The 23,205-nt window shown below is 56.9% G+C and overlaps 1 protein-coding gene across 7 annotated transcripts in view; it reads right to left on the reverse strand.

Moving 5' to 3' along the window:
- The window catches only part of PHACTR3 (phosphatase and actin regulator 3), a 220,428-nt gene that overhangs the window by 25,204 nt on the left and 172,019 nt on the right, over nt 1-23,205 (reverse strand). For all 7 annotated transcript variants that reach the window (XM_059132907.1, XM_059132909.1, XM_059132912.1 and 4 more), the window contains one exon: nt 6,947-7,100. In XM_059132907.1, coding sequence (XP_058988890.1) covers nt 6,947-7,100 — 154 coding nt within the window. The remainder of the gene's footprint in view (nt 1-6,946; nt 7,101-23,205) is intronic.

A 23,205-nucleotide genomic window follows, 5' to 3' on the forward strand; every position in this document is an offset into this window, starting at 1 on the left:
GCAAAGCAGAATCTGCTGGCAGATGGGAGGGTGCGAAACCCGCCACCTCATTAGGGCTGGGCCAGATTCCGCAGTCCCTTACTCCTACTTCTGTCTATAGGAACATTAAAGGGTCATATTTCAAGATTGTATTCTTTGAAAGATCTGTTGTCATTTTAACTGGGGAGGAAAGATTCTTTGTTGTTAGAGATTCTCGTGTCTGTGATTCCTAGTGACGCTGAGAGCGTCTCCCCTTCCCCCGTGTTTGCTCACAGCCTTGCTCCCCTCCAGGCTTGCTCACCCGGGGACCTGCTGGGGTCCGGCTGTGCTCCCCGACAAGCGGCCTCCCTCCCGAGGAACGAGGTCGTCTCATTCCAAGTGCTTTTCCTCCTCCCGCTCTATCTGCTTTACTTCTCCTCCCGGTTCTGGAAACGCAGCTCATGAAAATAACCCGTAAAAATGAAAACACGGTCGTGTGAAAATGAGCCTTGTCGCTTTACTTTAAAAGTAAAGATCTTGAGGGAAACTCCCCGTCTGTTGAGTGTGGGAGGGAACAGCAAAGCTGGCAGATGCGTCTGCTCCTTCGAGATGAGACACTACTAAAAACCAGCATCTGAATTCGGTGTCGCACCACGGAAACCCTTCTGACAGGATGCTAACGTGGCCAAATCTCATATTCACTGAGGGGGCTTCCATAAAAAAAAAATATGCATTTTTACTTACTTTTTATAGTAAAATCTGGAAATGATTTTGAAATCATGTATAGAAAAATCACATCCCATGGAGATGAAATAAAGACCTGAGGAAATCCAGGCAAAGGGCATAAAAGAGAAAGTCCGATGCAGACCCACAGCCCAGACGATACAACAACGTTGCCACAGTAGCTGCACACTTGGCTCTGAGCACCCTGGTGGCCAAAGCAAAAAGGGAAACACGATGAACTCCAAAGTGTACATTCTCTCTTTTTTAAAGAACCTCCACACCCAGCACAAAGCCCAACATGGGACTTAAACTCACAACCCTGAGATCAAGACCTGAGCTGAGATCAAGAGTCAGATGCTTAACTGACAGAGCCTCCCAGGTGCCCCTAAAGTGTGCTTTCTCCTTAAGATACTAACAGGCAGCAGTCGTGGAGAGCACAGCATACGGGGATCCCGAAGCCCCAGAGAATAGTATTCTGAGGAAGAGACGCAGCACATCTCAGGCAGCAGGGACACTTGGTGAGGAAGGGCCCTGTTAGAACAGAGACTCCTTCTTGGGAGATTCAGAGCGGGGTCTGGGAATCTGTCTCCACCAAGCTCCCCAGCAATCCAGATACGCAGGAGTGGGCACAGGCGTGACCAGAAGACCAGTCACCCGTCCGCACTTCCTGCCGTGCACCCGTGGGCAAGGGACGGCCCTGGTCTGAGCCAGCGCTCACCTGAACGCCAGGTGGTGGAGAGCGGCTTCCCCGGGGGGCCCCTGTGAGGCTTCGAGGGGAGACTATCAAGCAGCACTCCAGGTAGCTGGACGGGACTCCACATACATGTCCCCAGCGGCGATCATGAGACGGTCCTGCAGGAGGCCCGGGGTCCTGAGCTGAGTGGCTCGGGAGGAGCTGGGTTCTCACCCTGCAGGGCAGCAGTGGAGAGTGGTGGAGCAACGTTTCTTCAACTGGCAAATATTTACCGACGCCTGCTGCTCTGAGGACAGCCCCCCACGTCCCCACAACGATGCTTTTTCGGCCCCGTCCGAAGGAAACGCTTCTTTTCCCGCAATTAAAAGTCTTTTTTTTTTCTTCTTTTTTTCTGGTTAGCCCACAGAAAGAACAGTTTCTCTATTTTTGAAATTTTGTGTCCACAGAACAGGGACCCTGAAAGGGACCGTCACCACTCTTGAGGCTTCAGTGGAAGGTCCCAAAGCTGGTGCTCAAGGCCAGACAAGCCCGGGATCAAGCCCGCGCGTCTCCATCCCTATCCCCCAGGACGTCCGGCCTCTTCTTTCCGGTTCTGCGGATTTCAGGGTGGCCGTGGCAGGTGTGGGTCACTGCACACAACAGTAGGTTTTGTTTTTTCTGTCCCTCCCCTCCCCCCGGGAGCCTGGGTTTCCACGGAGGCTGAGTGGCGGCAGACGTTCTGGATGCGGCTTTGTACAAAATGTACAAAGGCAGCAGCTCGAGGATCGTTTAACTCCCGTGTTCACACGCTAAGTACCAAGTCCCGAAGGACATGACCGGGCCTTGGTCAGCTTCTCATGGCGCGGTCCCCGAGCGCAGAGGCCCCACGGGACAGCTGACAGAAAGTTCGTGTGTCCCTCAGGCTCCCCGTCTCCAGGAGGATCATGCAGCAACCGCAAATAAGAACACACGAGAACGACGCTGGTGCTGCCGCGGGGCCCGCAGGCCGCTCTGGCTTCCAGGAGAGCGCGGGGCAGGGGAGGGGGGCTCACTCCGTCCTCTGGCGCAGGCGACCATGAAACAAGGGGTCCCCCAGCCAGGCACCTGCCAGCAGCAGCTCCATCACCCCCCAGAGCGCCTCCTGCCGGGAACACGCTTTATGCTCTTGCAAGGACCGACCGTGGGGAAGGCGCTGTCCCATCTCCACCTTACAAGCAGGAGGGAGGTTCAGAGCCAACAGCGTTTGCCTGATTCCCACCGCCGTGACCGTGAGGCTGGGCTCGAGGGGCCTGTTCTGGGCATCACAAACCCCCCCGCCCCGCTCCACAGCAGGGGACGCTCTGCATCATTTCTGCCTCCCATCCAGACAGGGAAAAAATGAATTCTGCACCCAGGGGCCGCCTGTGTTGGCTGGGGGCCCAGACGTGCCCTGACGGAAGCCAGAGGACTAAGAGAATTGCAAAGAACTGAGAAGAACGAGCCTGGAGCTGTCCTGGAACACTTCCCCGGGGGGCTAGGCATGGGCTCCAGGGGGCACACCTGGAACCGGGGAACCTGTGGGCCCCTGAGTGAGTCACCGAACCCCTCTTCCAAGCTTAATGTTCTCATCTGTAAAATGAAGATAAGACACCTGTTTCAGGGGTGCCTGGGGGGCTCAGTGGGTTAAAGCCTTTGCCTTCGGCTCAGTCATGATCCCAGGGTCCTGGGATCGAGCCCCACATCAGGCTCTCTGCTCAGCGGGGAGCCTGCTTCCTCCTCTCTCTCTGCCTGCCTCTCTGCCTACTTGTGATCTCTCTCTCTGTCAAATAAATAAATAAAATCTTTAAAAAAAAAAAAAAAAGACACCTGTTTCACTCGGCTCCTGCAAGGATGGAATTAAATGAGGGAAAGCAAGCAGGACTTACGGCCCGGGGTCCACCCGGGAAATGCACACACCCGGGCGTCCTTCCCCCCTTAAACGCCACGCCCCTGACATAGTGTGAGCAGGTCCCTGACTTTGGGCATGATTTCCAGAACACCCCTGCCATGTAGTGAGTGGGGCTGTGGGTTCCTAACACACTGCCTGCCCGCGCACACACATGTGCACATGGTCCTGAGGGGCGCCACACTCCCGCATCAGGGGAAGCCTCCGACGTCCCCGAGTCCCCAGACTCTGCGCACAGAGCCGGGGACAGTGCCCACTTCACCCCCAACAGCCCCGGGAGCGCTCCAGAGATAAAATCTTCAAGGTCTGGAAATTAAAGAAAATAAAACAAAATAGAAACCTCCAATACACTGGAGGGGGACGGGCAGATGGCGTGTTGCCATGGCAACCAGGGCTGAATTATTCAGCACGTACTCGTGAAGACCCCAGAAGGAGGCAAAACAAAGACAAAGGGATCCAATTAACTGTTTTTGCCGGGAAGCAAGCAGCAGACCCTCTGGGGACCCGACATCTCAACTGCCCCTCTGAGGAGCCCCAGAACGGGACCCGCTTTTCCATTTTCACACCTGGCGAAGGATGCCCAAGGGGCTGCTGGGTTCTCGTCCAAGGTCGAACATCAGTTACAGCCTCAGAGAGTCATGGGGGAGGTCCAGTCCAGGGCGTGTGCTCGGGGAACCTCTGCAGCCCTCAGGTGGGGCTCCTGGCCCCACCCCCTCCCACTTCCTCTCTGCACCCACAGACAGTGGGGGGGATCCCTGGGCTTCTCTTACACCAGGGGTCCTCATGATAACTTTGTCCTGGGTTTGAACCACAAATACATCACTGTTTACTATTTTCCTTTGTTTTTAAATAAAGATTTGTATTTATTTGAGAAAGAGAACAAGCACAAGCAGCCAGGAGGGGTCGAGTGAGAGGGAGAAGCAGGCTCCCCACTGAGCAGGCAGCTGGACACGGGGCTGGATCCCAGGACCCTGAGATCATGACCTGAGCCAAAAGCAGACGCTTAGCCCATTGAGCCCCCCAGGCGCCCCACTACTTTTCTCTTTAAATCAATTCACTGAATTCTCTATTTTGAAAGAGAAACTTGGTTTGTGTATCAAATAGAAAACCATCCTGAGATGGCAGAGCTAGAAGTCAGCTCAAAATACTTCAGTGAGGGAATAAACGTTTTACCTCTGGGTCGGGAAGGATTTTTTGAATAGGACACAAACGGCATGAACCACAACGTACGTGAGAGGTCAGCAAACTACGTCCTGTGTCCTGCGTTTGTAAATGAAGTTTTATTGGCACACACATAGGCCCACGCACGCCACACGGGCTACTGGTGGCATTAGTACTGCGAGGGTAGGGTTGTGCTGCTGCAACATTCAGGTCCACAGAGCCTGGAAGGGTTCCTCTCTGGCCCTTTGCAGAGAGACCTGTGGACGCCCAGAGGATATGGCTGGAAACCCGACAACCTTCCTGCACCCAGGAAAGTGGGAACGAAACGAAACACGAGTCCCCAGACTGAGAAAGAAATGGAAGCCACGATTTCCCAAGTACACTCCTAAAATTATTAAGATGGGAAAGGCAGCAGGTTAAGTACATGAAAAGAAACCAAGCAGCTGATTAACACTGATTAACAGTCTCACTAGAAATAAGATAAAACCAAGCCTGCGAGCACACGACCCAACAAGACCAGTGACAACGCTCGCCAAGCTGGACCAAACAGCATATGCTCCTGGCTATGGTGACAGGCTCAAGGACAAGCACGTGATCCGGACTTGTCCAGCTTAGTCCTTCTGTCCTCTGGGTCAAAGGGATTGGTTCCGGAATGGAGCCTGGAGCTTCGGGGATTAGGGGATTAGGGGTCAAGTAAAAGAGCCAGAGAATGAAGCCACACAGAGCACGAGAGAGTCAAGAAACAGAAGCAGACCAACTCCTGCCAATGCCATCCAAGCACCTGGATCCAGCCATGCCTGCAGCACGCACAGGTGCTGTGAGCCCCATAGGGCAGAGAGTGCCTCTGTGCTGTTTGCTATGACACCCTAGCATCCTGCCCAGTGTCTGCCACGTCGTATTATTCAGCAAGTAGCTGCCGAGCGTGTGACTGTGTAAATACGGCTTGTGCCCCAGTAGAGAGAAAGGAGCAATTTGCGAGGAAACGGAGGCAGAGAGCGGCTTAAGACTGCTGTCCCACCATGACCCAGCGTGAGGGCAGGAGGCCCCATTCAGGGCAACCCGCTCTCCTGGCTTCTCACGTGAGCCTCACAAGCCCCGGTGAGGAGACGGGGAATCTCCTCCATCGCGAGAACAGCAGGAAAGGAGAACCTGGGGCTCCTGCTCCAGCAGCAACACCGACAGGGCAAGGAAGGCCGGTCCCTCCGGCGTCTGCAGACCTGGAGGCTCTCGTCACAGCCCCCTGAACCGCACTGCAATTTGGGAAGCAGACTGTCCCACTCTTCACGTGACGCGCCGGTCCAGCTCACCACTGGGATACTGTCTCCTCCTGCTCCCTGGGACCAGCTTTGGGGTTTAAAGAGGGCACGGGTGGGCTGGAGGGGACCCGGGACACGGTCCCTTCAAGCCGGCCTGGCTGACACTGCACAGGTGCAGGAGGGCGGTTAGGGACACGGCAACTGAGCACCAGCAGGTGAGCAGCTGAGCACCAGCACCGGTGCCTGAAGCCCGCCTGTATCTGCTCCCCAACACCCACGCGCACATCCTGGGGCTGTGATCAGGCCCCACGCTTCGGGAGGACGGCAGGAAGTGGAGGCCCAACCTGCTGAGAAGGACAGACTCCCCGAAAAAGTGCTCTGGCTCCAGCTCAGCTCTGGGCTGGCTTCGCGGCCGGGGAGGCTGGGGAGCGCTGGGGGCCCGGCGTGCTCTGGGTTCTGGACCCGAGAGCCCAGTCCCTGGAAAGCAACCTAGAGAGTCAGCCGGCCCCTGAAACCGCCCCATTGGCATAACCCCACCCTGTCCGCCTTACGAAGCATCCTTTTCTGGGGCTATGTAACCAGGTCCCAAAGACCCCAGCTGCCAAGACCCACAGCTCCATGCCGGCCGGCCCGTAGCAAGGTGCCTCTCCAGCCGGCCAACCCCGGGACCTCCGAGGGGACCACTGGGAGCGAGGAAGCTCACTCGGGTCTGAGCCAGGCAGCAGATGAGCTCATCTCGGCACACACTGTGCCCCCCAAATAGATTTCCAGCTTTTCTTGAAAAACTTCGAAGATGTGGCCGTGCTAAATGTGATTCTCGTAGGACAATGAGCAGTGGGCCCTGGACGCCAACGAGGCACATCCCCCCAACTCTATCACTGTCTTCCCCCAGAGCGACCCCCTTTTCACTCCTGCAGGTGCCTGGCCTGGCCGCTAGAGACCAGAGCTTCTCCCCTGGGGGGCAGAGGATGTGCTCCCTGCCGCCCGGGGACATTTGAAAACATGTGGGGACAGTTCTGATGGTCACAGGAGGGTGTCACGTGTAGAGACCTAGCTTGCCGCTCAGCACCCAATGGCACACAGGACAGCTCCCCACGACAACGCACTGGCCCAGGCCGAGTGCAGATAGCGGCGAGGTGAGAAGCCACCGTGAGAGCCCCGTGTGGGTGCCCTGAGACAGCACGGCCCCGGGAGGCAGGGCAGGGCCTGGTGGGACGCAGCCTCTGCCCGAGGCGACGTGCCCCTACTCACTTGGAGAGTTTCATCTCGATCTGCTGCCGGATTTCCTGCCGCTCTTCATCGGTCCTTCTGGGGAAAATGTTCCTGTCTTCCAGTTCCTGCTGGCTCGGCCGGTTCCGCAGCTTTACCGCCAAGAGCTCCTTCTTGCATTTCCTTGGCAGAGTTCCTGAGCGCCCCCAGAGACGGGGAGAGAAGGGGCGAGAAGACCAGTGTTAGCCGAGCGCTGGCTGGTTGAGCGAGCCACCCACCCTGCCGGGAGAAGGCATCGGCACCGGGACAACTGGGGCACATCTGTCAGCGTGGGGTGCCTTCCAGCGGGAATGTGAGCAAGCTGGGGACACGGTGACGTCACCACCATGGGCCACGTGTTCCACGGGGGGGCGAGCAGTCACACACCCCAGGCCCCCAGGGACGGTCCTGCGTGATTATTAATGGCTCCCAGGCTGTCTTCCGAGTGTGGACCGCGACGGACAGTCACTTTCCACGTGGCACCCGCCCCCGTCCTTCCCCCCTCCCTCGTGGTCCACACTCCCCGCTGCCCTCTGCCCTCTGGCCACGCGGGGCTTCGGTCTCTAGAACGTCCCACCTCTGGGCCTCTGCAGCGGGTCTGCTCTCCACCGGCCACCCTGTTCCGCTCGACCATTCGTGGCCAGCCCTGTCCCCACAGCCAGCCTTGAACCTGCCCACAGAGGCCTGACGGGGCTCCAACCACCAGCACACCACAGCGTTAATGCCCCAGAATCCAATCTCTTCCCTGCCAGCTACTTTATTCTGTTTCCTGCACAAGACTAAGTTCAAGGGTGGTTTTCCCTACCCGGGCCCTAGATCCGTACGACGCAGCAAACCCCCAATGAAGACCGTGGAGTGAGGGTGTGGGGGGCTGACGCAGGGTCTCCAGGATGAGGCTGACCTTTATTTCCACAGATGTAAAATCGGGGTGCAAAGTAAGATCTCAGAGGACAGAGTGTCTAAATTAAGAGAGGTGGGGTCTGGTGGTGTTCACGGATGGGAACTCATTAGTGGGCTAGGACATGGACGTGTTCAGGCTCGTTGGGACCCCCCACCTGCCCTGGCGAGTAACTGGGAAGTACAAGGCAGGGTGACTGGTTTTGCATCTCTACTGGGACACGGGTTTCGATCCCGGGGCTCGAACCATCACCCAACGTCACACTCCCAGGGATGGAGGCAAATGTTATCCACCCCCCGAAAAAGGCTCCCAAAGACAGCCAGTGCCCAGAGTCCAAGATGGGAACCGAAAGCAAGAAATGAGTCTAATAACATGACCGTTTTATGGAAGTTTGGGATAAAGTAAGACACAAAAATTGGGGCTCCGCTGAGGTTTGAATTTCTAATGTGAGCTTGTTTGCCGTGTGTTTCGTAGAGAAGGAAAAAACTAATGACTGCACAAGCCATTTCAGCAAGGGCTCCGGCCTGAATTTGTTTGAGTGGCTTTACAGGATCACAGAGAGCCTGAAGGAGGCACACGGCTTCGGTTAGTCTTTACTATGTGTTCTGGGGGAAATAGAGCGCCGTGGTGGCCTTCATGAGTTAAGGGAGTCTCGAAGGTCTTGGGGACGATCCTTGTGAATGTCAAGGGTCTGGTACATGGCGAGAAGGGCCTGCAGTTTTCGGAGATCCAGGACACGCTCAACCGTGAAACGGCCCTGGGTGCCCTTTGATCCTTCTAGCGCTTGATAGCAAAAGTCTTTTAAGCACATTGCAAATGTCTTGGGTTTCTTATTATAAACTTTAATCATATTTGTTCTTCACTGAAAAAAAGATCCCCTCATCAGAGACTTACAGATGTAAACGAGAATTCGTTCTGCGCTGGGAGCGAGCGGTTCCCCCAGCCTCCCAGGCACAGCCCATGCACATAGCAGGGTCACCCCAAAAACTTATGGGCTCACTTGAGGTCTTCTCCAGAGTGTCAGCAGGTTACTAGGTTTTGTTTCTTAAAAGTCAAAAAAGGACATTTCCAGATAAACATGAGACTCTTCATAAATTTGACCGGCAGGTGCACCTGACGGCCAGCCCCGGCGTGACTGAGCACGCGTCCCAGGGCACACACGCCAGCGGAGACGCTGGAAAGCAGCAGCTGCGAGACCCTTCTGTGCAGCTTGACTCCCCAGGTGCCCCCGGACACACCCATGCTCTGACCCAGAAGTCCCACCCCCGGAGTGTGCTCCCCAAAACACAAGGGATGAGCACAGAAGAACACATGGAAAGGTCTTCATGGGGCACCACTGATGAAAGTAAGCCATTCCACACAACCGACAAATCCAACACACCCCGTCAGATCACAGCGCCTCGTAGCACTGGGCCGTGGGAACGGTGGCGAACGGCGGCGTGTAGCTTACTGCGTGCTAGAAAGACGCTCGTGGGATGGTTGTAGCGTTTTGTGACAGCAGCTTGTCCTAGAGTGCGTACGTCGTCTGAGGAAACGTATTTGTGTATGTGTAAGTATCTGCTTTTGCAAGTACGTATGATACTGTTCATTGGCAGAGAAACATCAGGAACTGACCATCTTACATATTCATTTTGCTCTTCTGTGCTGTGTTTTTATTGCAAACATAGTTCCCCTCTATGAAAATAGAGAACTATTTAAAAAGAAAGAACAGAGGCACCTGGGTGGCTCAGTGGGTTAAAGCCTCTGCCTTCGCCTCAGGTCATGATCCCAGGGTCCTGGGATCGAGCCCCGCATCGGACTCTCTGCTCAGTGGGGAGCCTGCTTCCTCCTCTCTCTCTGCCTGCCTCTGTCTATTTGTGATTTCTCTCTTTGCCAAATAAATAAAATAAAAAATCTTAAAAAAAAAAAAAGAACAACATAAATTCTAAGTAAAAAGCAATAAGACAACTGGCAAAAATGTTCAGCATCCACTTTTTTGAAACTCTGCAAATGGAAACAGGGCACGTTCATCCAAGGACAAGAGTCTGAGCCTCTGGAAGGAAGGAAGTTTTACCCTGGAAGGAAGTTTTACTCTGTCCAGTACCAGACTCCCTGCCCTCTAGGCCTGCAGGAGACTCGAACTCCATGAGTCTGCATTCCAGATGCAGACCAGCCGCCAGCCACCGGGCAGTCCTTGGGGGGGGCACAGGCAGGCCTGGTTCCCTGGGACCTGCTGTCCTCCGACCTGTCTGCGGGCTCCCCAGGCGTCCCCACGTGCAAGGCTCACAGCGCCGGATCTGACCAGAGCTCACCCAGCCCACAATGTCTTTTTCTGGTGCCTTTGTTGAAAACTGTGTTGTCTTTCCAAGGCCAAGACTCTCCTGGGCCTTCAGACCAGTCCTGCTCAAGATGATAGAGTTCTGTATTGGCAAAAGCCAATTTTTAAAAAAATCAATGTGGAGGCCCCAAAATTAAGTAAATTAAAAGCTCGAGCCTGACATTAACACATCCAGTTCAACTCCAGCAAACGCTGGGGGCGCCTTTCCGACAGGCCACTGACGGGCGGGCACGGTGGGTAGGATGAGGTGATGCGGTCGCCTCCCCCAGGGACGGAGCGGCCGGTAGCGGCACCCGGGCTCCAGCTCAGCCAGCGGGGGCAGCCCTGCAGGCGCCCCACTCACGGGCGCTCACGGACGCTCTCTGAGGGCCCAGCACGTGGGGAGCCCCTGTCCTGTCCCTGCTGCGCCCGGCACCACCACAGCAGAGTGAGGGGCTCCTGGAGACCTTCAGGCCATCAGCCCCTCCCTTCTTTTGTGAACGGCTCCCCACCTCCTCCCCACAGACCTCCACGCCTCCCGTCTCGACGGCCACACCTCAGTCCCCTTCCCTGGTTCCCTGTCATTTCCCCGCCTCTGTGCCCCGGGACTCAATCCTCAGACCCCTCTGTCCACACCTGCTTCCCACACGACCGCCGCCGTCCCCCGAGACCCCTCAGGCCCCTGCTAATGGCTCGGGATTTCCCCAGGCAGCCCCGGCTTCTCTCCCGCACCGCAGACTTGTTTACCCACTTCCTTCAGGACGTCCCCACCCCCGCCCCGGTCCCTACCCCAGTCCCTACCCGGCCTCTCAAACACAGCCTGTCCACGCGGAGCACCTGCTCTCCCGCTGAAGCACAGGCAGGCTGAGCGACGCTCACGGAGCTGCTCGGGGCGGCCAGGCTCCTGCTACGCTGAGTCCGTTCACGCCCCCGCCGGGGTGAGGGCCTCGCTGCCGCGCCTGCTCCCGTGAGGGCGGGGAAGGCTCCACAAGCGCCTGTCGCAGCCGGGAACACGGGACACGTGCCTTCCCCGGGCGCAGGCTCACGGCACCTCCAAACCACCCGTCTGCCCCGCTCTCCTCCTCACTGTGGTCGCTGCGTGAGCTGGAGACGATCTCGCTCACGGAGAAGAACACACCTGCCGGGCTCACCCGCGCAGAGAGCTGCTCCTTGTTCAGTGTTTCCCGCACAACCTCGGCCCCTGCTGACTTGCACAGCGCCAGGCAGAATAAGCCTCGGAGGAAAGGGGGCGTGAGGGAGACATCAGGAAAGGCTTCCTGGAGGAGGTAGCATCTGAGTGGGGACCTGAAAGCTGCCCCCTGCCGCACCTGGGGACCTGTGGTTCCAGAAGCTAGCTTCACTCCATAGAAGGAATGTGCCGGAGGATGTGCCCCTGCCCCCAAAGTAATGGTGCGCACCATCTGTAAACGAGAATTTGTTCTGCGCCGGGAGTGAGTGGTTCTCCCAGCCTCCCAGGCACAGCCCGTGCACACAGCAGGGTCACCCCCAAAACTTATGGGCTCACTTGAGGTCTTCTCCAGAGTGTCAGCACATTTACTAGGTTTTGGCAGTTGAAGCTAAACTCGCCAAGAGACAGAATTTCCTCAATGAGTGGCACCTTGGAATTTATCCTAAGGACATAATTACGGAGATGCACAAGTTTTGCTCCGAGGACACACACCCTCTCCTTGCTGACGTAGCCGGACTGGCCACCCGGCTCCCCGGGGGCTCAGGTCGCACGAGCTGACTCTGGAAGGAGCAAGCAGGGCTGGGCGCCAGGAGAGAGATGAGGGTGGCAGGGGTCCCCCGCTGGCCCCAGGGCCCGGCTCGGGCATGAGCCTGCGTGAGAAGGGCCCTCCGACCTCTTTGGGCACCAGCAGTGACACGGTGGGGCCACCTTTCATGGCTATGACGCAGTTTTAACCATTACGTGCTTTATCCCCAGAAAGCACACTCAGTGCTCTTTCATAGTTCTTTTCTCTAAAATCCTCCGTCTCTCTGTTCATCCTGACCTTGAAGATCCTGAACGTACACCCGCAGGTCTATGTGGCTTTGAACGTGGTCTGGCATGGGTCCCCCTGCGCCCCCGACCTCCTACACTCCAGCCCAGGCCTCACTCCCACAGGTGACCGGCACAGGGCCTCGTGGAGCTCCACCTGCTTGGGCACAGCCCGGTGCCCTGGATCGCTCAGCCTCCACGCCAACATCCGGGGCCCCTTCACACAGCCTGTCTGTCCCTGTCCTACAGACTCCAGCTGCTTCAACAGCCAGAAGCCCCTCTCTACCCCCTCATCCTGGTGAGGCCACACCCCCCCCCCCCCGGGAAAGGCCCCAGCGGAAAGCCGGACAGCCAGCGTGGAGCTCACCCCGTGTGTCTCCCGTCTAACAAGGGTGATGGTCCTGCCTTGCCTGCTGTCCAGCGCCCCCAAACAGTGGCTCCCACACCGAGGCCAGTCCGTAGCCGGTTCTGGTGGAAGGGTGTTCACCACGGTTCTGTCCCGGCCTGAAGCAGGGCTAGACCCCTTCTAAAAGCCACAGGGGCGCTCGGAAAGGCTGCCACTAGACTCCCAGAGCCTTGGAGGCACAGACTTGCCCCTGCCCATCTCTCTCCCCCGTGTAGGATGCAAAGGGGCTCGCATTTCCTGAACAAAGAGAGGAATTCTGGGAAGACGGGGGAGGGGAGGCGGCAGCTGCCGGAGCCTGACTCCCTAGAATCACGGCGAGGATGCGACAGCGAATGGAGACCCAGGAAGGAGGGGGGGCTTCCTGTTGAAGGGGCAGCGACGGCTTCGGCTTTTGGGGAGCCACAGGGCAGTCAGAGAATCTATGGGGACACCAGCAGAGGACAGAGGGACACCTGGGGCTTCTGCGTCACAGAGCCCTGCAGCCAGGGGGGAAGGCCAGCCACTCACTGGGGGACGCTATGGGGACAGCCTGTGGGGATGAACTGGGAGAGGGAGGGAGCCCGTGGGACACCCAACAGGAGCAGGGCAGGGACAGGAGCCAAGAGAGCAGGGAGCCCAGTCCCCGCCACGGGGCTGCCGGGAAGGAAGTCCTGGGGCTCTTGCCCCCGGGACCCCTAACTCCCTGCAGTCTGCTGCCCCTTAAGCTTCTGCTCTCTGCTCCCCAGAAACCATACCGCGGACCAACCGGCCTTTAACATGACCCAAACTTCGTTTTCCCAGTCATCTTGCTCAAAAGGAGGCGGCAGGCCCAGCCCTTTGTAAGAATTCTCAACCCGAGGGGGAGTCCAAAGGCCGGCATCCCGGGCCGACGACCCTCCCCGGGAGGAACACGTTTCTCGCGTGTGTTTCCAACGGGAGCTGCTACAGCGACTCGAAGCAAGTGATTCTGTGGATCCCGCGTTTCCACGTCGCCAGGGCTCTCGGCAGCCTGGCTTCAGGAAGCAGCGCGGGGACCTGCCACCCGGGGGGAGCGAGGGACTCGTCCCCAGCTCACAGCTGCGCTCACGTGGAGGGGGACGGGACTCCGGGGGGTGTCCCTGGGCCACCCCTGCTGGCCACGCAGTCCCAGCCAGCCACGTCCTCTCTGGTCTGTCGCCGGTGAGATGGGGCAGTGGCCCACGTGCCATCACCTCTGTCATCACCGAGGACCTGCTATGTGCCGGGCACGCTGCTGAGAATGGTATAGGAACAGGGCACAGGAGGGAGGGGTCTGTGACCACACAAAAAAGGACACTGCGGTCAGCAGAAGGAAGGCCGTCGGAGACGTCTACTTCCCGACCGCAGAACATGACTGTGGGACCACGGAGTAGCCAGGGGCAGCCCATGTCATCAACGGGGTCCTTACTGGGGAGAGACGGTGGTGGGGGAGTCAGTGTCACTGCCAAGTCCCCACCGGCTGCTGCTGGCTTTGAAGGTGGGACCGCGAGAGCAGGGGTGCAGGCGGCATGAGAAGGGAAGGCAGGGAAGCGAGACCCCCGGAGCCTCAAAAGGCCCAGAACCAGCTGACGGCTTTAGTTCTGCCCGGGGCGACCCTCAGGATTGTGAGCCGATAATTCGTCTTAGAGCCACCGAGCATGGCCATCTGTTAGAGCAGCAAGAGGCCTGACCAACTCCTGAAACCCTTAGGCCTGACCCGTACCCTCTCTGTCTTCATGTGGCTCCCTTCTGGGCCCAGAGGGCCTCCGGTTCTCAAACTGTCCAAGGGAGGAGACCAGATCCTTCTGGGGGGAAAGGGGGGCTGTCAGAGAAGGGAGGGCCCCAAGGCCCTGCGCAGGGACAGCGGCGAGCACAGGGCCCCTCCAGACGCAGTGGACAAGGTCCCGCTGAGGGATAAGCAGGGGACCAGGGGCAGGGGAAACACTCAGTTGCCTAGAAGTCTTCATCACCCTGGGACGGACACTCAGATTCCTGAACCAAACAGCCTCTGGGACGCAGAGACCGCATGGGGTCGGACGGCCCACGTGAGGGAAAGGTCACGAGCCACTCGGGTCTCGCTGGAAGCAGAGGACGAAGATGGAGCTTGGGAACAAGACCAAGGAGCTCTGAGGACACCCAGGTACGCTCGCTCCCCTGTCTCCTCTCTGTCACCAGGCTTCACTCAGCACGCATGCAGAAGGTACTCAATAAACGTTCCTGAGGGACTGTGCAGTACTTGGTTGACCCTGAGCCCGTCAGGACTCCCCTCATGAGCTCACAGGGCAGGGAACCCCTTCCTCTCCCCCGAATGCTGAGCCAGTGTCCTCACCAGTCCCGCTCCCGCCCACTGCTTCTCTCTGGTTCAGTCTCGCCCCTGCCCCGGGGCTACGGGTTGGTGTCCCCCACAAAACTCAAGGCCTGAAGCCCCACCCCGATATGGGCCTGTACCAGGAGACGGGGCCTTTGGAGGGGATTAGAGCTGAGGCCCTAAGGGCAGGGCCCTGATCCTATTACGCGGGGGTCCTAAGAGGAGAGGAGAAGCCGAAGTAGCCAGGCCTCCCCTTGTGCTCACGGGGGCAAGGTCACAGGAGGACACGGTGAGAAGGTGGCCGTCTGCAAGCCAGGAAGAGGGTCCTCGGCACAGCCCAGACTCAGGCCACCGCCAGCCTCCGGAGCCGTGAGATAAGACGTGCCTGACGTCTAAGCAACCCTGTCTCTGGCAACCTGGAGGGGCGGCCGCGCCGGCTGGTACCCCCGGCCAGCCCTGCTCTGAGGTCCCCATCTCTCCCTGCGCCGGGCCACGGCCCTCCTGATGGCCCCATCTCCCCACCATTGCCCCCATCCTGCCCCGGCCTGGGCACCTTCCTGACGCAGGGGGGTCAGGACCAACGGGTCACAGTTTCGACACACTTCCATCCGGGGGTGGAGGCACGAGCATCGGGGCATCTCAGGGCACGCAGCCGGCCTGGACGCCAAGGCTTTAGGCTGTAGAAATCCGCACGCTCTTGGCTTGTGCACATCCTGGGATTCCTCACTCAATCCTGAAATCGCCTCTCGGGGGCCCTTCCTCCCCCAGCTGCAGGCGGGCGTTCGTGACACAGCGTGAGTTTGCTCGTGAATGACGGGGACCCTCACATCCATGAAGTGGCCGCCTTGTGTCCAGCAAGAACCACCCAGACCTAAGACTCCTCCACACCAGGCCCACCAGGTTGTCCTCAAGGTCCGCCCTAGAGCATCCTGCCTCCCGGCGACTGTCTGCAGCGCCACCTGGTGTCCGCGGGGGAAATGGCGGGTTCCAGCCCTGCTTCCCGAGGACAGGTGAGCCCTGACTCTGGACAGGAGACTTCAGAGGACTCCTCGCAGGGAGGCTTTCAATATGCCCCCTGCCGCATTTGAAATGAGGTTCTATTAACGCAGTACATTTTAGCTTTCGCTTTTCACAAACGCAGGGGCAGGGTGGGCGGAGCCTGCAGAGAGGGACACCTCTTCCCTCGGCTCAGGTAGTGCCAGAAGCGCTCAGCCGGCCCCGCCCCCACACCCACGTCCACATCTGTCCAGCCCAGACTCCCAAGGGCCCTCACCCAGACACGGCCTCTTTGGACTCCTTGCCCGATGCGGAAAGGTGGCTTTCCGCCGTCGGCAGCGAGCGGCTCGGACGGCCGAGTCGGCCCTGAGAGGCCCCGCCCCGAGCGAGGACGGACAGTGCTTCCTGAATAAACAATAAGGCATTCTTAGAAGCTTTAAACAACTCTAGCTCTTACACTATCTCACACTATCTTACACCCAGGATGAAGTGGGGACCCAGGGCCTCCGTCTCCCGCTCCCCACCTGGGCTCACGGACGCGCCGACTCCCAGGGTTGTGCGGGCCAGGCTGCAGCAGGAGTCGCTTACAGAGCGGCCAGTCCATGGCCTCCCTCCGTATTCTGATTTTCGGGCACATTTTATGTTTGCGGTATACTCGTATGGACTCAGGTACACAAGCGACGCCCAGATATCCGGGGTGTACTTTTTCCTCTGCTACTGGGGTGCACCATCAGAAAACCGTAGGAACGTCCCTCCAGATGAGTGGCGCTAAATCCGGTCATACTCCCGCCGACAGTCACTTGGTAAAGCCTCGCGCTTCCCCCCCCCCACCTGCAGGACCCACCACAGGGGTCAGTCTCGGCTCCACGTATCACCTGGATTCACGAGAGCATCACGGACCCGAGGTCTCCCTCAACCGCGCGGCACACAGGGCAGTCCAGGAGTTCAACGGCGAGTCCCAGAAGCAGCTCGCGTAGCTCCCCAGAACCAACCCCCCCAGGGGACGTGGCCCAGGTAGGAGGATCCGCAGGGCTGGGAGCCCCCAGAGAGCTGCTCAGGGGATCAAAGACCCTCACCTTAACCCTTTGTTCCATGGACAAAGAGCTCCCTGTCCACACGTGCCGGGCCCCAGGCAGCCCAGGCCAGCTTCCTCCGTGCACCCACCGCTGCCCCCTTCCCGAGACGTCAGCCACCCGGCACCCTCTCCTTCATTCTGCAGTGAAGGAAGCCTCCTCTGCCCTCCCGTGACGCTTGCCCACGACCCAGCCCGCTCCCAGCCCGTGTGCCCCCCGGGGCAGGCTGTCACGCTCTTATCACCTGCTCCGTGAAACATTGAGTCCTTAAGACAGGACCAGGGCGGGGGGGGGGGGGAGCTTCCCGAAAGTGGAACGATAAGAGTAAGACGGGATCGTTCCGAAAGGCCCAGCCGCCCAGACAGGCGGCAACTTGAACAACCATCTTAAACGGCCGCGGTCCCTTCCGTCCCGGCTGGTTGGAAGGTTTCCTCTCCCTGCCCCTCCCATTCCCAGGATCGGATGCTCGAAGGCACGGTGGGAAATGGGTGCTTCCTTCTCTGCCTTGAGGGGGGTTGTCAGCACAGCCCCCAGGGTGCTTTCCGATCGAGGATGAAGTGCCAAAGGCACCTTCCTGTCAACCTGGCCGTTATTTCCAGGACTTCCTCCTTGGGACGCAAGCACAGCGTTGCCTGAAATGGGGGACAGACAGGCCAGAAGCGGTGTCCCACGTCCAGGAGCAATGATCTAGATGTACCCAGAATTCTCTCCGTCTCTTGCACACACACACATACACACACACACACACACACACACACACACACACACACACACTCGCCCTCTCTGTGTGGCCCCTGGGCCTGCGGGAGGTGCTCTTACCCCTTCTGCGCTCCTGCCCTCGCTCCCCAGCCCTCTCTAGGACCACCTGCAAGTCTGGCAGACCTCCTGGGGGAGGCGCTGTGCTCACACCAGGCGCTTCCCTCCCCTGCATGCCAGCCCTGTGTACATACAGGCAAACATCTGTCTCCTAAGCAGATCTGAAAAGCAACAAACAGGAGAAACTCCACTAGTTCTTGCTCTCCTGAACCCTGCAACGCGCACGCAGGGAACGTCCCTCTGCCAGTCCCTGGTAAGCATCAAGGAGAAGCCACCTGTGCTCTACACTCCCCAAGAGGACCTCACTTTGTACTTGATACAAAGTCAAGATGACAAGTAGAATACCCTAGATTTCACTGTTTCTCCCCTAAGTAGAATTGGAAAGAAACTACCATGTAGGAGCGAACGCCCACATCGTTTTGAAAAGCACCTTCACCCCCACTCCGTCCTCTAGAACCTGAGCTGGACGCTACGGGAGGCGCACAGTGGGCGTGTTGCCTGCAGGAGCCGGGGGCTCCGGCCAGAAGACCCCCATCGAGGCCCTGGCCTGGGTTTTCTGTTTCTGACTTTCATCAGCTGTTCTGACTGAAACAGAAGTGGCGGGTCCCGATCACACTGGATAAAAAAAGGTCTGCTTTCTCATTTATTCTTTCTTCCTTATAGTGAAGAATACGGTTGTGTGTGCAACTTTATTGTACATCGTTAAGAAAAACAACCGTTTTCAACTCTTTCTGTGCTCTCCCTATGCACCTCGGATGCACTTCACGCTCAAGCAGGAACTTTCTGTTCAATGCCTGTGTCCGCTGCAGACATGGGGTAAAACTTGTTTAATGGGTCCCTGACTGATGCCCCCTCGGAGCATTTCCCTGCTGCCATTACCACACATGAACGTCCAGAGGTGTCAGTGCTTCTCCACCAAAGGAGCTGCTCCCCTCCGGGCACGCGGGGCAGTATCCGCAGGCATTTCTGGATGTCACGACTGGGGGCGGGCGGCTCCTGGCATGGAGCGTGTGAAGGCCAGGGATCCTGCTCCAGTGCCCAGGGTTCCCCCCCACAACAGCAGGGAAACCCCGGCCCCCAATGCGACAAGCACCAAGGCGGAGAAACCCTCATGCCTATAAACCATGGTGCGTGAGTGCTAGGATAACCGAGGAAGAAATTCCTGGAAACAAAGTCACCGGAAGAGAGAGCACAAGCACAGCCAATCCCAACAGCAGTGACCCCGAAGTGTCTGTGGATGCGGGCTCCCCTCCCTGGGTCTCCACACAGTTTGGGGCTGCGCTGGGGTCTGTGGCACTCAGGCGACATGCACTCCTCCCTCGGCCTCCCTGGGCTTCTCTTTCAACCTTGACTGTCCCCACAGACTAGCGTTTGGGGTCATCACGCCTCACAGATCATGGCCACCAGCCACCGCTGAGCACAGCCAGGGAACAGTCCCCCCTTGGGCCAGTCTTCCTGTCCTCCTGGGCGATCTGATAAGTGCTCACCGCTGACAGTCAGCAGCACGACTCTCCCTTAGCAGAACACGACCAGACGTGTGTGGGGTGGTCTGCAGACTGGGCGACAAGGCGATAGCCCCACAAGTACCACTGGGGCACGGGGCAAGGGGGACAAGTTACTCCCTGTGCTGGTTGTGTCTGGAGCCGAAGCCGGTGGGCTGCGCGTCCCTCCATCGCCTCCCCAGAGGCCCTGTCCGCTGCCACCGTGTTTAGGGCAGGCCTGGATCCTCGGAGACAACTGCTAGGTCTCAAGGACATAAGGGCACCGGGATGCCTGCTGTCACAAGGTGCAGGGACTTCAGGATCTGGGGCTCTTGTGTTCATGCGAAGGAGCAATGAGGACACAGACTGCGGAGGCCACTATGGGAGCCGTGCAGGTGGCCACAGGTGATGGCTCGTCAGTCCCCTGGAAACCTGATCAGGGAGGCCCAACGGACACCAGGAGTTACAGACGGTGAAGCTACGACCTGGTAGTCCTTCCTCGCAGTCGGGGACAGGTGGTTCACAGCAGGTGCCACCAGAGGTCTCCTTGGGGTGTCCCTTCCCAGTGCCAGGGGTCCCTCAGCCTGTCTGCCAAATCGAGCACCGAGCAACTGTCGATTCTCCATGTCTCGCTCCATCCTTCTAAAGCCGCGTCCAAGGGCGCAGGGGACGGATTAGACTCCCCAGTGGAGGACAGGCCTGTCGGCCGCAGGGACACGGACACTCTGCTTCACTTAGGGAATCAGCCGAGGGAACAAGGAACAAATCAGCTACATGGTATCAACAAAATTGGAGGCGAAACTCATTCAGACCCCGGGCATGGGGGCACCCAGTCCCTCCCCCCCGCCCCGTTCCTCCCCAGTCGTCACTGACAGCGATGATGATGGTTATGAGGGCAACAGCGTTCACGGCACAGAGTCAGGGCTCCGCCGGTGAGCCGTCCCCCGTAGCCATCAGAATAAGCCTCTCATTGCTCCTGTTCTACAGACGGTGTGTCTGAGGCACAGAGAGGTTCAGGGGGGCTGCCGCGGTCACAGAGCCAGAAGGGACACATCCTGACAGGTAAAGAGATTGCGGTCCCTGCGATGTCTCTCAGAGCACGCGGTGAACCGGGGAGAAGGCGTATCTGACAGCATGGCCAGCCCTCAACCAGGACATTCCCAATGCCCCAGACAGAACGTCTGGGCTGGTGCCGGGAGGAGTTTAGGTCACGAGGACGCAGCCCCTGTGACGGGACGCGAGCCCTTCTTAAACAGACTCAAGGCCACTTGTTCCTCCCTGTCCCTCCACTACATGAGAGCACAGCAAGAAAATGGCCATCTGCTGACTAGGAAGCGGCCGTCACTAGTCCCTCCGTCTGCAGGCACCTGACCTTGGCCTTGCCAGCCTCCAGAACTGGGAAAAATATGTCTGTTGTTTAAGCCACGGAGTCTATGGTATCTTGTCACAGCAGCCGGGACAGACGAAGACACCCCACAGGGGGACGTGGGGGCACCTGCTCTATCCCCACATGCACGTCCTGGCTCTGCAGGGTCACTCTGTGGACATCAGGGGCGGGAACTGCCCGCACGCAGGGACAGCAGACACCTGGGCAGAGAGCACCCACAGGCAGGGACAAATGGCTTAGGTTGCTGAGGACGCTCTGGGACAGGTGGTCTCCCACACCGGTCCCTCCTTCTCCTATAGCCCCACTTGCTGTGAAGCCCTTCTGTCGCTTGTTGTCCCCCTCCTGCCATGCAGCAATCTCCAAGCCCCTGCTGCGCGGCGTCCACTGGGCTGGGGCAGCAACAGTGGACAAAGTAGACAGAAGTGGTCCCTGAGTTCAGGACAGGTGAAAAGAGGAAAAACAATCTTCTTGAGAGATTTTAAGCTTGCATCTTGGACTGGCAACAGAACAGAAACTGTTCCTTGCAAATTTCACCTCTGGGGGAGCAAAATTTGTTTTCTAGGTCAGCGTGTAAGGAACCTGGAAGTCACTACCCTGTTCTAGCTCCAAGCAAAAAGCTGAACAGACTCAAAATTGCCATCTCTTCTTAGAGCAGAGACTCGTGGGCAGAGGCCTCCAGGGGAACCAGCGTAGGGGCAGGGAGACCTGAACGGTGATTGAGGACTTGCTAGAGGCTCAGGGCGACCACCTGAGAGTTAGAAACTGCAGCCCGCTCACAGAGGCCCCACAGCACTGCGAGTCTTACCACCAGGAGCCCAACCAGGCTCCCGCAGTGAACAATCAGAAGAAGAATCTCCTTCTGCTTCCTTCCAGCAGGAGGAAGGGGAAGAAGGGATCTGAACCACTCCAGAACATTCTGTTCTCCTTACCAAGGTCTCCCTCTGGGGAAACCAGCTCACCAGAGCCTAACTCACTGGGATATCCTCAGAGCTAAGTGTCCCAGTGGAAGGGAGACCCCCGACTCCAGCCCACGTGGGCCATCGGGTCGCACCTGAGGTGGAAAATAAAGCCAAGAAACTTGTGAGTTTCATGTTCCAGAGTCTCGGTTCATGGACACAGTGAGACCCGCTCACGGGCTACAGAACATGCCCCCTCCCCCCATCTCCCCTCCGCTTACCAAAGCCCTGTTTACAGCAGCTCCTTTCCCCTGGGCGTCAAGTCCAGCTATCAGGTAAGCATTACGAGGCATCCCAAAAGACAAAGTCACAATCTGGAGAAACAGAACAGCGAAACTGGGCACGGCAGGGACGTTGGAACCATCAGGAATTTAAAACAGCCCTGATCAACGCGCTAAGGGCGCACATGGATAAAGTCAACAGCACACGAGACGGGGCGAGCAACGTGAGGTGAGCCGAGAGAGAGAGAAATTCCATGAAAGAACCGCGAAGAATTCTAGAGAGAGGGAAAAAAAAAACCCTCTGTGACAGAAATGAAGGATGCCTTTGATGGGCTTATTAGTACAAAGGACGCAGTTAAGGAAAGACTCTCCAAGCTTGGGGACATCTCAACAGAAACTTTAAAAATCAAAAAGCAGAGAAAATAAAACCTGAAACAAACAACAGACTATCCAAGGACTGACCGACAATTACTAAAGATGCAGCACTCACATAATGGGCATACCAGCAGGTGAAGAAAGCGGAAACAACAGAAGAAATCTTTGAAATAATAATGCCTGAGAATTTCTTCAAATTAATGTCAGACACGAAACCGCAGATCCAGGAATCCCAGAGAACATCGAGCAGGGCACATGCCAAAAAGAAAAACAAAACAAAACTATGCTTTGGCATAACATCTTCAAACCACAGAAAATCAAAAATAAAGAACATTCTGTTAGAAGCCAGAAGAGAAAAACATCTACAGAATGATGAAAAGATTTCAATCCAGCTTCTCCTTAGAAACCAACAAGCAAGGAGAGAGTGAAATGAAATACTTGAAGTGTTTAGATTAAAAAAAACAAAAAAAAAACCACCAACCTAGAATTTTATAGAAAGTGAGAAATCATCCTTCCAAAGTGAAGGAGAAGCACACTTACTAAGACAAACAAAAATCAAGGGGATTTGTTACCAAGAGACCTGTCTTGCCTGAGATGTTAAGTTTTTAGGGAAGGAAAACATGCAGACCAGAAACTTGGCTCTGCATAAAGAAAGGGAGACCATCAAAGGAAACAGATAAAGATGACAGAAAAACTTTTATTTTTTCTTATTTTTGATTTATCTAACAGATAAATTTATTCAAAATAACTACAACAATGTATTTGATTACATACATTTATCTATATATCATATATACTATATTTTCATGTTTATGTATATTCCTCATGTGTATATACATGCTTTTATGTAGGTGAAAGGAGGAACGGGAATGATACAAAGGCCAAAGGAAGGAATCAGGATGATCTCATTACTAGAAAATACTCGTGCTACCTATGAAGTGGTCTAGTGTTCTTTAAAAGTGGACTTGAGTTATATGTATATTATATAAGATCTATAAACTCAAGGATAGCCATGAAGAAAAAGTATAACTTTTATGTAAAAAAAGAAAAAAAGAAAGAGAGAAAATAAAATTA

The sequence above is a fragment of the Mustela lutreola genome, chromosome 9 (genome assembly GCF_030435805.1).
Source record: "Mustela lutreola isolate mMusLut2 chromosome 9, mMusLut2.pri, whole genome shotgun sequence".
Classification (NCBI taxonomy): domain Eukaryota; kingdom Metazoa; phylum Chordata; class Mammalia; order Carnivora; family Mustelidae; genus Mustela; species Mustela lutreola.